This window comes from Lytechinus variegatus, chromosome 13, assembly GCF_018143015.1.
Source record: "Lytechinus variegatus isolate NC3 chromosome 13, Lvar_3.0, whole genome shotgun sequence".
NCBI lineage: Eukaryota > Metazoa > Echinodermata > Echinoidea > Temnopleuroida > Toxopneustidae > Lytechinus > Lytechinus variegatus.
In genome coordinates, this window is record NC_054752.1 from 748,090 (window position 1) to 766,774 (window position 18,685).

The following is an 18,685-nucleotide window of genomic DNA, read 5'->3' on the forward strand; positions in this document are numbered from 1 at the left end:
TTACAAAATGAAATGAATATGTCTTTTTATACAATCCAACAACAGAGGACTATATCACATGTAATGTATATCATTATTTTTGGTCAATTGATGTAAAAATCATCCCCATTTCAGGATTTTATGCAGTGAAAACCTTACTACAACACTAGAGGGCGCCATAACTTATGATAAGCACAGAGATACGATCTTACGTATACTTATAAGCACTTCCCTAAAAAAAATCAAATTCTAGGCACTGTAATTTTATCAATAAATTTGAAAGCTGACACATTTCAAGAGCAATTATTTCCAATGCCGATTCATAGTATGGGCATCGAATTTGTTTGATTCTACCCCCCCCCCCCCGGGGGGGGCAAAATAGCTGCCTTAGGCTAAAAATAAAAAAATCCTGGATTCTTTTTTTTTGTTACTTAAGTGACCTTAATTTGGTTTCTATTCAAAGATTTTTAAGGGTGAAGAAGTATATCGGGAAAAGTTACAAGGACCCAGAAATCCAAGATGGCTTCCAAAATGGAGTTTAAAATGGCTGTTGATACTTTAAATGGACATAGCACATTTTATATACTTGAGATAGATGGAATCGGTGTCTAGACCATGGTTTCAACGATCAAAATTGGGACAAGAATACCGTTTCCTTTTTTTATTTAACTTTTGGAGGCCATCTTGGACTCAACATACCGGGACACTCGGTGGTCCGGTATGTTAAAAAATCCAAGATGGCTTCCAAAAATGGAGTTTGAAATTGCTGTTGCTGCTTGAAAAACCGATATAGTTTGTTCAATATCCGGGAATATGAATGTGTGTGACTACCATGGAAAAGTGAGTCTAATAATACATTAGAATAAGTTACAAGGAGAGTCGTTGGTCGAGTATGTTAAACAATAGAGTATAAAATAGCCACTGTTATTTACAAGTGGACATGTAATATCCATCAAGAATATGGTTTGATGTTTAAACCATGATTTTTAAAGTCAGAAAATTAGTTACAACCGTTCGAGTGTTGTGGCCCAGTGGATTGGTCTTTTGACTTTGAAAGGGTCGTGGGTTCGAATCCCAGCCATGGCATAGTTTCATTCTGCAAGAAATTTATCAACATTGTGATGCACTCAACCCAGGTGAGGTAAATGGGTACCCGGTAGAAATTCCCTGAATGAACTTTGAATGAACCAGTTTTTAGAACTGAAGTGGCTTCCCTAGGTAAATACCATATCATAACAAGGACAGTCATTGCTCTATGTCGGAAAATCCAAGATGTCGTGAAGAAATCTGAGTCTAAAGTGAATGCTGTTACTTAAAAATGGACATCGTTCATTTAAAATTCACAAAGGACATATGATTTTGGTGTCCACTCAATGGTTTCATGATTATAATACTACCTTCGATTAGTTAGAAAGATATGCACTTGTCCATTTTGCCTAAAAATCCAAGAAATTTTTCAAAATGGCATCTAAAAGGATTCCTAAAACTCATTAATAATGGCCAGAGTTTATACAATATTAATATTTGAGGAATAATTTGGATGTCTACATGGTGGTATAAAGGGTTAGATAATACATTCAACAAATAACAAGGATATTTAGTTTTCCATTTTGTCTAAAATCCATGGTAGATAAAAAAAAAATCAAGTGGGTGCTATTACAAACTCATTAATCAATATGATAACCTTACTTATCCCATAAAGTGTAGGCACCAAAATATTTCTCACAGGTTGGTATTGTTTGAATAATGTCTCCACTTTTAAGTAACAGTAGTCATTTTGGAACCCATTTTTTTTAAGCCCACCGGGATTTTAAGGCAAAATGGATAACTGCATAGTCATTGTAGCCAGTCCTTAATAAATATTTTTAATTTCAACTCTTGAAATACTAGTGTAGACACCAAAATAATATCCCCAGGTGTATGTTTAATGTTCTATATCCACTTTTAAGTAATAGCAGTCGTTTAAGCAATCTTGACATCCGACTGTTCTTTCAACTTGAAACAACACTTGATCCTTTAAACTCTAGTGTAGACACCGAAATCAAATCCACAATGTGCATTTCTAATGAACTATGTGTACTTTTAAGAACCACAGTCAATTTAGACCCTGCATTTTGGAGGCCATATCGCATTTCTTGACATACCAGACCACTGACAGCCCTTATTTACTTATCCAAATGTCTTATTTGACCCTTGAAACCACTGGTTTAGACAGCAAACTGGGGGCCGTTTCATAAAGCTGTTCGTAAGTTAAGAGTGACTTTAAGAACGACTGGTGATCTTTTCTTACGTGCTAAACCATCGCCTATGGTGTATACCATTTACCAAAAGAAAGGATCACCAGTCTTTCTTTAAGGACAAGTCCACCCCAACAAAAACTTGATTTGAATAAAAAGAGAAAAATTCAACAAGCACAACACTGAAAATTTCATCAAAATCGGAAGTAAAATAAGAAAGTTATGGTATTTTAAAGTTTCGCTTATTTTCAACAAAATAGTTATATGAACGAGCCAGTTACATCCAAATGAGAGAGTTGATGACATCACTCACTCACTATTTCTTTTGTATTTTATTATATGAAATGTGAAATATTTTGATATTCTCGTCATTGTCATGTAAAATAAAGTGTCATTCCTCCCTAAACACGTGGAATTCCATTATTTTAACATTTTGTGCTTCAGGCAAGGAGGTCCTAATTGTCAAATTCGTAAAAATTGAAATATTGTATAATTCAAACAATAAAAAACAAAAGAAATAGTGAGTGAGTGACGTCATCGACTCTCTCATTTGGATGTAACTGGCTCGTTCATATAACTATTTTGTTGAAAATAAGCGAAACTCTGAAATGTCATAACTTTCTTATTTTACATCCGATTTTAATGAAATCTTTAGCATTGTGCTTGTCTGATTTTTCTCTATTGATTCAAATCAACATTTTTCTGAGGTGGACTCGACCTTTAAAGTCGTTCTTATCTTACGAACAGCTTTATGAAACACCCACCTGATATCTCCCAGGCCGATATGAAAAGAACTATGTCTGCTTTAAATATCAGCAGCCATTTTAAGATCATTTTTTGGAACTCATCTTTGATTTTTGGACATACCAGACCACTGACTGTCCTTGTAACTTATCCTTATATTACTTGACCCAAACCGGTGGTTTAAAAATTAAACATTGAAATCACATTTCCATGGACGATATGAAATAAAATATGTCTGCTTAAAGTTTAGCAGCCATTTCAGAATAAATTTTTTGAAGCCATCATGGATTTTTGGACCCACCAGACTACTCACTATCCTTGCAACTTTTTCCAATTTACGAGTACTTCACCATTAAAATCATTGAATCAAATTGCGGATTTTTAGCACACGGTAGCCTTTTTTGATGCCATCTTATATTTTCCAGGTATCCTGGGGTCCTTATATTCACTCTATCCTGTGTCAACAAATTATTTAACTCCTAGAACATGGAGTATGAAACTAATTAGGATTCTAGGGTGGATAATGAGTGAGTCGTATTCATTAATTTTAAGTGAATGGTGGCCATCTTGGATACTATCTTGAAAATAACCACTTTCCCTGATGCAGATTTTGGTAGATTTTTAGTACATTATTCCTGAGATCAATTAGTACTAAAAACTGTTGAAAAACAATGTAAGTTCGGAAGTTCTCTAAACACCACATGTTATGTCAATACTGATTATGTGCATGTGTGCGTGTGCGTGTATGAGTGGGGGGGGGGGCTAAAAATATATTTTATGTGTTTCTTTCTGTCTATCAGTAATTGGAAATTAGCCGAGAAGTATATAATTGACAATTCGAATTGAAGTCCTTTAATCGTAAATTGTACTCTAGAACGAGTGGCCGAATGGTGAAAGTTGTATGCCAGTCAGTGTGGGGGGGGGGGGGGTAAGGGATATGGTTGGTAGGATGCTCGTCTAACTTGAAGCCTTCAGATATAGGCATTCTAGCTGTCTAGGGATGATAAAATACCATAAAACAATTCATTTTTTAACCGGGCGCAAAATTACTAATACTCCTGATTTTAGTGAGTCTTGATATAGGTGACCCCCCCCCCACAGGCAGTGGGTGAGGGTGGGGAAAATTGGAACCCTATCATTTCCTGATAGACTGGACCCAAGTGAATAAAAAAAAATTTTGGCACAAAAATCCTGCAGGAGCTGTGTCATGATATACCGTACCACACTAATATCATCATGATAAGTTATGGCGCCCTCTAGTGTTGTAGTTAGGTTTTCACTGCATAAAATCCTGAAATGGGGGTGACTTTTACATTAATTTACCAAGAATAATCATATAAATTACATGTGATGTATTCCTCTGTTATTGGACTGTACAACAAGACATATGCACTTCATTTTGTAATCTTTTTGTCCTAATTCTAGTGCCAAAAAGGGGGGAAATTATATTTTTGGGGTAATATTTTACAATTTTGGGGCATTTTTCGCAAAATCCGCCCCCCGTATGGTAAAAGTGAAAATATACTGACATCACAACATCATCAAATATTCATTCTTGTACACCTCAGACAACTTACAAATAAAATTGGCGAGGGAAAGTGAGAAATAAGGTTGAAAACAATGGATTATCCTATTGGACTTTTGTACAGGCCAATATGGCGCCCAAAAGGACCCCCCACAAAGGGAAGGAGGGGTCTGAAAATTTGAACCCCATCGTTTTTGGTCTAAGGGGACCCTATTGAAGCCAAAACAACCAAAAATCAATTTTGGCACGCTAGTCCTACGGGATGACACACCATACCCCACTATTTACGAAAAGTCGTGTTTTTCACGACTTTTGAGTCGTGTAAAACACGACTTTACCTTTCATTTTTGAGAGCTATGCTCCTTTTAAAATCTATGATTTTATTTTTACGGCATTCACTATACCTTTTATGATTATTTTATTCCATATGCCGAAGCAGACTATTTATATATATATATATATATATATATATATATATATATATATATATATATATATATATATATATATATATATATATATATATATATATATCTCATTGATGATTACAAAAAGTGCTTAGAAGGTCAAGATTTTAGGTCGAAATGTCAAAAAGTTTAGCTCGCGTTTCGTGCTCCCATTATTGAAATATGTACCGTATTCGTGGGTAGCTGTAAACAGTCCTTAACAGGTCCGTTTTCGATCATAGAACATTTATCAAAAGTGTCTGCTCGCGCTTCGCGCTTGCAGCAATTATCTAGTTACATACGCATCTTGTTCAGGATCACAAACAGTGCCCAGAATGTTCCGAATTATCTTCAGGACAAAAAACATGAAAGGTTGAAAAAAAATCGATCGCGCTTCGTGCTCGCACTTTTTTTTTTATAAAGGGCTTATGAGATTATTTCATATTTATGTTGTTTCATAAGAATATAGCTAAGAAGTGACTAATCGGGGAAAATCTGGGTGAAGATAATTTCGGGCCCCCCTCCCATTGGCGAAAGTTGGATCTGCCCTTGTAACATACCCACACACAGAAAAAAGGTCCCCCCCCCCGAAAAAGCAAGGACCCCCAGTGCCCCCCCCCCCCCGGAAAAAAATTTCAGCTACGCCACTGGAAATATGGTGCGCGCGAGATTCGATGCTCATGCATAGGTTGTATTATCGGCCTTGTTAAAAAAAAAATTAACGGATTTCTTGAGCGCGCGCGCGCTCGCTCGCTCTCAATTATTTTTTTTCACGATTCAATGTTAGTCTCCTATTACCAAAATTGAAGTTTAGACCCTAATCACAGCCAAAACCGCGGTTTTGTTTAAACAACCGTGGATGAATGCTGTTTTCTGGTGCCAAGAGATCTGGAAATGCAAAAATATGAGCGGCTTGAAAAAATTGGAGAAGGTAAGCGTTTTAGTGACTGAAATTTAGTGAAAAATACGTTTTAATTTGATAGGGATATTTCTAATGTAGTCCCGTATGCGGGGTTTGGCGTATTGTGTGAGAGACCCTAGACAGCTGGCAGCCGTCTGTTTCGAGGAGTTTTTTAACATTTTTTTTAAAATTCTCGTACACAGACGGCTCGCTATCGTGCAGCCACCATTAGGGGACTTGCAATGCAAAATCCCCCTGTCGGGGCTTTTCAATTTTTGTCTTTAATGAATAAAAATTTCGAAAATTATAGTGACCAGAGGCAGAGTGCAAACTTATATTCCCTCTTGGCATCAATTGCCAAAAAACGGAGAAAAATGAAGTTAAAAGGAACAAAAACAGTGACTTACCTCGGCTGTCGCGCAAATTCACTTCCCCGTTTTATCCGATCTTAAGTACATAAACATATGGCCATTGACTCTTGAGTCCCCTGTACAGATCGCGCTAGAACTTCGGTCTCTGTATTTGGTGAGTGAAGCCAACGAAGTTCAGCTGAACAACCAACAAAACAGAGACCGAAGCTTTTGGTCTAGAGAGACCCCAGCCTTGCGCCCTGGAACTGACATGATTGACACTGGCACTGGCAGTGTAACTGATCGATCAGGGGTTGTTGTTGTTGTTAGCTTGGGTTTTGAGGCGCATGTCATTCAGATATGAATAATTACGCCAATTTTACGAAATTGTATGCCGATTGTACGAAATGGTCTTTCCAAAGACCATCTTTCATGTCGCCCATGTTTTATGATGCGCTATAAGTGAGGTGTTTCTGAAATTTATGATGAAAAATAAGATTCGTTAGCTTGCTTTTTAAATCAAAATTTATACAATTTCGTGATATATCACATCATTTTATGAACAAATATTTTGTTTATTTTAATGGGCGAATACAATATGTTTGCAGATAATTTATTTAAAATGCGTTTCACATGGCGCATCATAAAAAATGGGCGACACGAAAGACGGTCCTTGCAAAGACCCTTTCATGCAATCGGCCCCTGTAAGTTTGTAGTAGTGGAGACTGTAAGTTAGGCCCTAAGTTAGTCCTCGTACACTCACACTAGTAGCACTTGTTCACTGCAACCATCCTGCCTGTGGGGAATCTACAGGTAGGTCTATGGTTAACCCACAAAATGGCCGATCGAAACGGGGGTAGAAGGAGAGAACTTTTCGTTTTTTGAGGTTCCAGTCTGTGTGCCCAGATGTCAGAAAAACTGCCACTCGTTAGACCATCATCCATATAATCGTGGTAAGTGCTTGATTTCTGTTTTAACTATTTATTCGGAGAATTATTTTGACCATACTTCACGCTTGTCAGGTGAGTATGCCTTTACATGTAAGATCCTGGGCTCCCGCCCGCGTAGCTGGCGTGAGTTCCCTGGGTTAGACTATGGTATGCCAATGCTGTATGTAGTTGTACTTTTTTAGGGGGTCAATTCAGGGAATGTTTGTCAAGGGTACCGTTTTGTTTCCAGTACTTGTTAAGGGTTGGATTTCACATGCCAATACTTGTTAGGGGATGCATTTTCAGAACATAGAAAATGCTTGTTTAGGGTGCTTTTCGAAACCCCATTGGTCACGCATAGTATCCCCTTCATCAATAGTGAAATTTGGCGTAATTGGATAGGCAGTTGATTCCATAACTTTGGTCCTATAACTGAGAAATCATAGGTTTGTTTTGGTAGTTCGCCTTTGTGTTTCCAATGGCTTACTTATTTTATGTCTTTTAACTTTCTGTGCAGGAACTTATGGAACTGTATTTAAAGCAAAAAATCGTGACACACAGGAGATAGTAGCCCTTAAAAGGGTGCGATTAGATGATGATGATGAGGTAGGTCACTTCAAATTCATTGGGGAGATTAATGAGCTGCTAAATCAGTCAATAGGGGATTTACACTTTAATTACAAATTTTCAAAGTGGCACTTGATACTGCAAATACATGTATGTATGAAATATCTCTCCCTACATGTATATATGGGGATGCCACCAATAATGACGTAAGGAATGGATATAATGGACTTTTTCTATAATCACACTGACATGAACGATAGTGACAAGGTGCTCACAACATGACATTCAAAATACTGTATGCTGAATGATGATGATGATGATGTCGGGATGAATTGCTCAGAAAAAAAAAATCAAATGACTTTCTGTGATAAAATCTTACTTAAGTAAGAATATCTTAGGCCTATATACATGACAAGAACTAGATTTAAAGAGGTTTTTTTTCACTCAGTGATGACAAAGTCAATGGAGTTTGTTGTAAATGCAACTAGAGCATAAAATAATTTTTTTCCATAACTTATGTGCATCTGTACAAAATATTGCAAAATTTTACAAAGAATTTTGTTTTATTTTGTCTCTTGATTTTGTGATTCTCCTAGGGAGTACCAAGTTCTGCACTACGAGAAATCTGTCTCCTGAAGGAACTCAAACACAAGAATATTGTTCAGCTTTATGATGTCCTTCACAGTGAGAAGAAGCTTACCCTTGTCTTTGAGTACTGTGATCAGGATCTCAAGAAATATTTTGACACGTGCAATGGGGAAATTGATCCCGATACTGTGAAGGTAGGACATTGATGATGAGGATGATGAGGAGGAGGATGATGGCAATGATGGTGATGATGAAGGTGATGAAGGTGATGATGATGATGATAATGATGGCAATTATGATGATGATGATAATGATGGCAATGATGATTATGATGTTATGACATCCACCAAAATATACAGATTCTGTCACATGTCTGAAAAAAAAGATAAATTATCAAGAAAAAAGTTCATAATTCTAATACTTACATGTAGGATAATGATGCTGATAATAAATAAATGGCAATAAAAAAGAAAAGTACATCTATTCCTTCTTTTTTATGCATCAGCATACAGTATTTTGAATGTCATGTTGTGAGCACCTTGTCACTATCGTTCAACTTCTTTCTCTTTTTTTTTTTTTTTTTTTTTAACTTTTATTTGTATTCATCGAGAATTTCCATTTGACAATTGTTGATTTCTTGATACCAAAAATAAAGATATGACAAAAAAAAAACAGCTTGCCATAGGGATACATGTACATGTAAGCTGGCTCAAAAGAACATATTTATTTATTTTTTTTGTCTTGTACAGTCGTTCATGTACCAGCTATTGAGAGGGTTAGCATTCTGTCACAGTCATCATGTTCTTCATCGTGATCTTAAACCACAGAATCTCCTTATCAATAAGGTGAGGTATAGAGGTGGGTTTTTACAGACCCTTAAATGTTTTGATGATGGATTCAAGTATTTAAAATGGGCAAATATTATACATGTGTTCTGGTCTGCATCACTTGCATTCAATGTGGGAGATTATTACTCAAAGCACTGAAATCCAATGAAGACCTGTATCGTACAAAAATTGTTATTCGATATGATACTATATTGAACAGTCACTTACGGGAGTGTGCAAAATATAACAAACAATCGTAACAATACAATGCCCAACATAGAGCGCAGAAATCTTAAATGACGTCATAAATAGCTACATTTACATCGTATGTAAAATGAAATTTGGCCATTAATTGATTTCGGAAAGTGACACAATTTTTTTAATCCCTTTTTTTTGGGGGGGGCTACATAAAAATGATTATAGTAAATGGCTGCCTTTATTTCATGAATTACTAGAAATGTAACACCTTTAACCCTATCTAGGCTGGGGTATTTTGGGAGTTCATATGAGTGGGGGGGCTCCCAGGCTCCCCCCTTGAGGTCTCGTCCGTCGACCGCACGATCGCGCAGAAAATTGGCACGCATTGACTTTGTACACGAAATCACGTTTTTGAGCAATTTTGGGTCTGACATGCACTTACAAAACGTATATTTTTTAACTGTGTACCCAGGTGATGCAAAATTGGTCTCAAAAGTTGTGCAAGACTTAAAAATAAAAAGTCGTTGAACATCGTGGTAAAAAGAATTCGTGCGAAAATATTGCGCGAAATTGCAAAATTGGTGTTCTACATGTATCTCTTCTTAGTGAAATTTCTCCTTTAGAAGTGAAATAGATTTCTGTGGTCCCAACCTATTTGACTAAGGCAAAACTACAAGTTTGTATTCTCAAAACTTTTTCCTATTCAACCTGTTGTATGTTACCCAGAATGGAGAACTGAAGCTAGCTGATTTTGGTCTTGCCCGTGCCTTTGGTATCCCAGTACGTTGTTATTCAGCAGAGGTTGTAACTCTTTGGTACCGCCCACCTGATGTATTGTTTGGTGCTAAGGTCTATACTACATCTATTGATATGTGGTCTGCTGGATGTATATTTGCAGGTAAATTCATTCAGAGGACACCCCAACAAAAACTTGATTTGAATAAAAGAAAAATCCAACAAGCATTACAGTGAAAATTTCAAAATCAAAATCGGATATAAAATAAGAAAATTATGACATTTAAAAGTTTCGCTTAATTTCACAAAACAGTTATATGCATATTCTGGCTGGTATGCAAATGAGACTATGATGTCATCCACTCACTATTTCTTTTGTATTTTATTATATGAAATGTTCTAAAAAATTTTCCTCATTTTCACTTGATACAAAGATTATTCCTCCCTGAACATGTGGAATTAGCATTGTTTAATACTATATGGTTCAGTCAAGTTGGTCCTTATTGTCAAGTCTATAAAAAATGAAATATTGTTTAATTCAAACAATAAAAAACAAAAGAAATAGTGAGCGATGGACATCATCGACTGACTCACCTAGTTGTGCATATCACTGTCTTGTGAAAAATAAGCGAAACTTTAAAATGTCATAACTTTCTTATTTTGCATCCGATTTTGATGAAATTTTCAGCACTCTGCTAGTTTGATTTTCTCTATTTATTCTAGTCAGCATTTTTTTGGATGGACTTGATCTTCCAATGGTTATAGTTAGTTCTTGTAAAACTTGTAAAATACATACAATTTATTATTATTATTTGTTTGGTGTCACCTGTACCTGGGAGATGAAAAGCGAACTGAATCACTATGACCCGCAGGTCTCTCCTGATATAACTGATTGGGGGGAGTGCAGATGGACTACTACACCGGGGTTTCCCCCTACACTTTATACGAATAATGCAATGGGTTCTTAACTAGCAAAGGTGGTGACTCTCCTCTACACTGAGCCTCCATTTAACATCCTATCCGAGGGACAGAGTGTTTTCCATTATAACATAGCCTGCATCTATGGAACAGGGGAGAGACGTTTATACAAAATGCACTGGCTTCAGTCATCCGCACGGGGCGGACTCAGACCCAAGATCTTTGGTTCGACGGGCAGACGTGTTACCGACTGAGCCAACACCGCTCTCTACGTTTATTGACAATAAATGACATTTGACCTTGATTATGTGACCTAAGACTTCAGTTGTCAGTGATACTTGATTACCCTATATCCACATTTTATAATTACACGACAGACAGACGCATTACCGACTGAGGCAACAGCGCTTTACTAAGTGCGTCCAAAGGGATTTGGATATTATTACACTGGATTTAGCAGCTTTAGCCAGTAGCCAGGCATGTCTTTTACAGCACATATGCTTTTCAAGGAATAAATTCCTGCCAGGTACCCATCTACTTCAATTGGATTGAGTGCAGCATAGTAAAGATTAATTTTTTTTCAGAAGGGAAATACATGTATGCCATTACAGGGATTAGTTAAAGGAAACCAAAATCCAAGAACAGAAGCAATCTTATTGGAAAGAGTAGAAAGAGTAAAATTATCGGAACAATTTAAAACAAGTTTCATCCAAATAGGTTGTGAAATAAGCAAGTTATGGACATTGAAAAAGTCTTGTACTTTCTATCGGGATCCTCAAATTGGAAAACATTGCTTCAAAATGGCTGATTTTGTGGACAACCTCCATTTGTTCTATGCACAATTTTTCAGATTTTCCCCTTTATTTCATATATTTCACATTTCCTCCTGACCTTGGCATATGTAATGTGGATATGTAATGTGATGTATGTATGATCATGGAGGTCCATGGTATGATTGAACCCTGATGTGATATTTCTTTCATTGATTGTCCAGAGATGGCTAATGCAGGGCGACCTCTATTTCCTGGTAATGATGTTGAGGATCAGTTGAAGAGGATCTTCAAACTCTTAGGTACTCCAACTGAAGACACATGGCCTGGAATATCAAAGTTACCTGATTTTAAGGTTAGCCCTATCTTCATCTATTTCCTCCTTGTTCACTTTCGTCCTTTCTCTTTATATTACTCACATCTTTAATTCCTTTTCCATCAACTTTATATTAGATATGAGTATGAACATTCTAATACAAAAGATCATATTATTTAAAGCTTGAAAGCTATCAGTCATGAACTCTTTTATTCCATCTATCAGTCATGAACTCTTTTATTCTATCTATCAGTCATGAACTCCTTTATTCCATCTATCAGTCATGAACTCTTTTATTCCATCTATCAGTCATTAACTCTTTTATTCCATCTATCAGTCATGAACTCTTTTATTCCACCTATCAGTCATTAACTCTTTTATTCTATCTATCAGTCATGAACTCTTTTATTCCATCTATCAGTCATGAACTCTTTTATTCCTTCTATCAGTCATGAACTCTTTTATTCCATCTATCAGTCTTGAACTCTTTTATTCCATCTATCCGTCATGAACTCTTTTATTCTATCTATCCGTCATGAACTCTTTTTATTGTATCTTTTAGCCATACCCTATTTACCCTGTGACAACCCCATTAGCTTCAGTGGTACCCAGTCTATCAGCTACAGGAAGAGATTTATTACAGGTGAGATACATCAATCATATCAACAGGGCTTATTGGCTATATAAACAGATGATTGATATTGATCTGTTGTTTAGTTATCCAAAGAGTTTAGGAGTCAAATGTTTAATTTAAGACAGTATCATTTCCTGTGCACAGTTTGTATCTTGATTATTGTGAATTCTCATACTCACAGTCCACTTTGGAAAAGGTAATCATATGGAAGCTTAACACTGTATAGACTGGGCTATTTTGGCACCTAAGAAGACTGGAGGGATGCTGATTCAGCCCCCCCCCCCCTTATGATCTCGGCCATCGATTGCGTGATCACCATGAAAATTGGCATGCGCATTGTGGTCCAGTGGATTAGTCTTGAGACTTTGAAACAGAGGGTCGTGGGTTCGAATCCCAGCCATGGCGTAATTTCCTTTAGCAAGAAACTGTTCCACAGTGTACTGCACTCAACCCAGGTGAAGTAAATGGGTACCGGTAGGAAGTAATTCCTTAAAAAGCTGTGTGCGCTATGAACGCCTAGCTTAGCCGGGTAATATAGGAGCGCCTTGAGCACCTAACAAGGTGGATATGTGCGCAATATAAATACCCTATATTATTGTATTATTATTACCCATGGCATAATCTACAAAACTGTAAGGTCAAATTCATTGGAAAAATCACATTGGTAATTAATTCTGCTATTTTATGTGTAAAATTAAAATTTTGCTCTAATTAGCTAAATGATGCCCCTCAAATGCTAATTTTTGGTTCACAAACTCCTTATATCGATCTGATCAAATATTTTTTACAAAAATCTCAGCATCACATCATCATGTTTTCTGATGTGTTTTATTGTTTTCTAGATTTCTTATTTATTTCTTTGTTTATTGTTGATAATTGTTTTTTCAATGGAAATTGTCATGGACTTTATTTGGACCTAGTAGGTCCATGGCCAAATAAAACTAAAGCACACTTATCCTTTGGTATCAGTGCATGTTGCAAAGCAAGCAAAGCACATGCACATTATGGTATAGAATTTAATGTGAACCTCATGTGCATTAATTGTCGCCCATTAACTGGACATGTTTTAATGCAGATTAGTTCTCAAACTGATTGTTTCGAATTGTGCTTCAGAGCTTTGTGTTCAAATTTCACGAAACATTTTTTCATCCAAATTAATGTTTTATTAATATTTTGGAAGGTGGGTCTTAAAAAAATCTGAGATTCAAAGTGGACCTCAAGTAAAAAAAGTTTGAGAAACACTGACTTAAAGTATTAAAATATACCATGGTTTAAAGAAAATCATAAATTGGCATTTCTTAGTCTCAAAATAATTAATAATAATAATAATAATAATAATATATAGCATTTATGAGGCGCCGATCTATCTAGTTGCCTATTCAGTGGCGCACTATATATTACCCCGGCTGTAGCTCCAGCTGCTAAAGGTGCTTGGTGCATTCAAGGAAATAATCCTGCCGGTACCCATTCACCTCACCTGGGTCGAGTGCAGCACAGTGTGGATAAATTTCTTGCTTAAGGAAAACACACCATAGCTAGGATTCGAACCCACGGCCAAAGGCTAGAGTCAGAACTACTAGACCATGACGTGCCTACTTTTTTTTTTTCTGAGACGTTCTTGGGTTAGGGTTAACCCTATCTAGGCCGGGGTATTTTGGGAGTTCATATGGCCGGGGGGGGGCCTCCCAGGCCCCCCCTTAAGATCTCGGCCATCGACCGCGCGATTGCGCCAAAAATTGGCACGCGGGTTGCCTGGGACATAATCTACAAGATTGTATAGTAATTTTTTTCATGCGAATTGCTATTAAGTGATTATGCTAATTTATGCGTAATTAGTATGCGAAATCATTCTTTTTCCTCTAACTCCCTAAATAAAGCTCCAAATGTACTAACTTTTGGTATAGAAACTCTTTGTGGTGTTCTTAGCAAGTGTACATGAAAAAAATTGCGATATCAAATCATTTTCTTATGTATTATATTGTTTTTTGCAATTTTTGTCTCACCTGCGAAGCAAAGTGAGACTATAGGCGCCGCTTTTCCGACGGCGACGGCGACGGCGGCGGCGTCAACATCAAATCTTAACCTGAGATTAAGTTTTTGAAATGATGTCATAACTTAGAAAGTATATGGACCTAGTTAATAAAACTTGGCCATAAGGTTAATCAAGTATTACTGAACATCCTATTAGAGTTTCATGTCACATGACCAAGGTCAAAGGTCATTTAGGGTCAATGAACTTAGACCATGTTGGAGGAATCAACATTGAAATCTTAACCTGAGGTTAAGTTTTTGAAATGTCATCATAACTTAGAAAATATATGGACCTAGTTCATGAAACTTGGACATAAGGTTAATCAAGTATCACTGAACATCCTGCATGAGTTTCATGTCACATGACCAAGGTCAAAGGTCATTTAGGGTCAATGAACTTTGGCCGAATTGGGGATATCTGTTGAATTCCCATCATAACTTTGAAAGTTTATGGATCTGATTCATGAAACTTGGACATAATAGTAATCAAGCATCACTGAAAATTTTGGGCAAGTTTCAGGTCTCATGATTAAGGTCAAAGGTCATTTCGGGTCAATGAACTTTGGCCGAATCGGGGGTATCTGTTGAATTACCATCATAACTTTGAAAGTTTATTGGTCTAGTTCATTAAACTTGGACATTAGAGTAATCGAGTATCACTGAACATCCTGTGCGCGTTTCAGGTCACATGACCAAGGTCAAAGGTCAATGAACTTTGGCCGAATTGGGTGTATCTGTTGAATTACCATCATAACTTTGAAAGTTTATGGATCTGATTCATGAAACTTGTACATAAGAGTAATCAAGTATCACTGAACATCCTGTTCGAGATTCAGGTCACATGATCAAGGTCAAAGGTCATGTAAGGTCAATGAACTTTGGCCATGTTGGGGTTTTTTGTTGAATAACCATCATATCTCTGTAAGTTTATTGGTCTAGTTCATAAAAAAGGGAAATAAGAGTAACCATGTATCACTGAACATCTTGTGCGAGTTAGAGTAGTATTCAAAGTGAGCACTGCTGCTATATTGAACCGCGTGATGCAGGTGAGACGGCCAGAGGCATTCCACTTGTTTATGTTTTTCATTGTTTTTTCAATGAAATTTGTTGGGGACTCTTCTGTGATCATAAAAAGCATAAAATAAATACATTTAGACCAGCAAAACTAAAAATAATCATGCATTTATGAATTTTGGTTGAAAACACAATTTGCATTGACTTTGTACACGAAATCACGTTTTTGAGCAATTTTGGTCTGACATGCACTCACATAATGTTGCGTAATTTCGGAACCACGTACCCGGGTGACGCAAAATTGGTCTCAAAAGTTGCGCAAGACTTGAAAGTAAAAAGTCAGCGAGCGGCGCGGTCAAAAAATTTTGCGCGGTGAAAATATCGCGCGATTCGTTGAGGGGGGCCTCCGAGGCCCCCCCCCGGCCTAGATAGGGTTAAAGGTCAAGTCCACCTCAGAAAAATGTTGATTTGAATCAATAGAGAAAAATCAGACAAGCACAATGCTGAAAATTTCATTGAAATTGGATGTAAAATAAGAAAGTTATGACATTTCAAAGTTTCGCTTATTTTAAACAAAATAGTTATATGAACAAGCCAGTTACATCCAAATGAGAGAGTCCATGATGTCACTCACTCACTATTTCTTTTGTTTTTTTTATTGTTTGAATTATACAATATTTCAATTTTTCTGAATTTGATGATTAGGACCTCCTTGCCTGAAGTACAAAATGTTAAAATAATGGAATTCCACGTGTTTAGGGAGGAATGAAACTTCATTTCACATGACAATGACGAGAAAATCAAAATATTTCGTATTTAATATAATAAAATATAAAAGAAATAGTGAGTGAGTGATGACATCAGTTCCCTCATTTGCATATCAACAGAGATGTGCATATAACTGTTTTGTGAAATGAAGTGAAACTTTAATGTGTCATTACTTTCTTATTTTACAGCCGATTTTGATGAAATTTTCAGTGTTATACTTGTTGAATTTTTCTCTTTTTATTCAAATCAAGTTTTTGTTGGGGTGGACTTGTCCTTTAAATGGTGATTAATTGATTGCAGTAATTTGTACATGGATTGTATTATTCTCATAGACTTAATTTATAAATGATGGAATCTTTGCAGACCTGCCAACCAGTACGTTTTGGCCGTATTTAGTATGTTTTTGCAACCAAAATATGGCAGTATGTTTTTTCTTTAAAAAATATGTTTTTGTAAAAAAAAATTAAAAAAAATCATCTATGACTCTATTTCATAAAACTTACACCAAAATGGTTATTAGATCATTATGATTTCAGGTAACTTTTTTTCAATCATTTTCTTAAAACCAGGGTGAGAAATACACATGTTTAAATGTTTTTGTTTTTTTCATCTGGAAGAGCAGCGTGATGAGTGAGAGCACCAGGCATTTTATTATGAGATACAGTTTTTTGGGGAAAAGACAGTTTTTTTAATCACAGAATACAGTTTTTCATTCCCAGAGGTTGGCAGGTTTGATGCTACAATGCTAAACAAGAAGAAATAGGGGTCAATCACTATATCAAATTGAACAGTCATTAATTTTGAAATAAAATTTGCATTTCTCTGTCATATATTTTCGACTCCTTATCTCATTTCAGCGTCTGATGATGTGCAATCCAGCGCTACGAATGTCAGCTGAAGAAGGGCTTATGCACCAGTACTTTGCTGATCTTAACTCTGTCGTCAACTAGAGAGGGCAGTCTTTTATTGTGCAACTCCTAATCCTTGAGCACTGTTCTTTTTCAGTTGAGCATAAGAAGAAAAAAAAAGAATATCCTGTTTACTTAGGGATTTTTAGTAAAACACAAAACATTTTGTACTTTTAAGATTATATACATGTATGCTTTGTATTATTATGTATAAGTGATAATATGGGCTAAACATACATCATCAGGGCTTAGTGCATCCTGTAATAAATTATTTGTTTAACTGTATCACAAGACACTTTGTAAATAAGATATTCTAGAATTTGGAAAGGAGAATTATATTATATTGGATGGCTCAGAATGGAATACCAGAAATATTCCAAGAGTTTGGGCAAACATTCCACGAATCACAGATGAGTGGAATATTGGCCCTAACGAGTGGAATTTTCTGTATTTCTGGTATTCCATGAAAGAAAGCCATCCAATATAATTATTATCATCTATCCCACCCCTGGCAATCGAAAAGAGGGGGAATTTGATTAAACAAGTCATATCACTTATCACATAATGGCATCATCACTTCATAAGATCAAATGCGATTTGCATGTCGTTCATTATGACGTCATTGAGCGTAGTTATGCTCCATGCTGCGCACCGCATTGCTTTCATTGTTGTACGCATTGTATATTTCGCGCATGCGCACTATACTGTTGAATATGGTCTCATATTCAATAGCAAATTTTGTACAGGAGCCTATGGGATATTCTTTGGATTTCGATCATTCTAGGGATATGCTCTGATACACTGCACAGGTAATTGATGCAGACCAAAATACACATTTTTAATGTATGGCTAAAACGCTCTATATAGATGATAATTTGCCATCCTGCTATAGTGCAACAGAACATGTTTTCCTGTCATACGAATATATGTCTTTTGTTAAAAGGAATATTCATCTGTTATAAGATATTTATACAGGATATCTACACTGCAAGCAAAAGATTTTATTTCAAGTGGCCACTTTTATGACAACAGCTCTAAATAAATTATCAATAAATCCAAGAAGGTATGTAATTAAGATGAATGTCCACATGACACTTGATATTTAAGATGAAGAGTATCTCTAAATGATTAAGTACTGGAGTGTCAAGTTGACCCATGTAGTAGTCTCATGGGTGCACAAGGAAAACTTACCTTTGAACTCATTCATTATCATGTCCTACTACTTCAAATATAAGTGGAGACCCCTGTAACTCACAAATGGAGAGTAGAAATGTCATTTTTGTCTTCAACTTTGCAGTGT

General features: G+C 36.2%; 1 protein-coding gene across 1 annotated transcript; it reads left to right on the forward strand.

The window, feature by feature from the left end:
- The first annotated feature begins 5,706 nt into the window (after positions 1–5,706).
- LOC121426126 (cyclin-dependent-like kinase 5) lies at positions 5,707–18,424 on the forward strand. The gene is made up of 8 exons (XM_041622294.1): positions 5,707–5,862; positions 7,629–7,717; positions 8,275–8,460; positions 9,016–9,111; positions 10,018–10,189; positions 11,939–12,069; positions 12,593–12,673; positions 17,335–18,424. The coding sequence occupies exons 1-8, from the start codon at positions 5,826–5,828 to the stop codon at positions 17,425–17,427; spliced, it is 885 nt and encodes a 294-aa protein (XP_041478228.1). The 5' UTR covers positions 5,707–5,825; the 3' UTR covers positions 17,428–18,424.
- Positions 18,425–18,685: the final 261 nt, after the last annotated feature.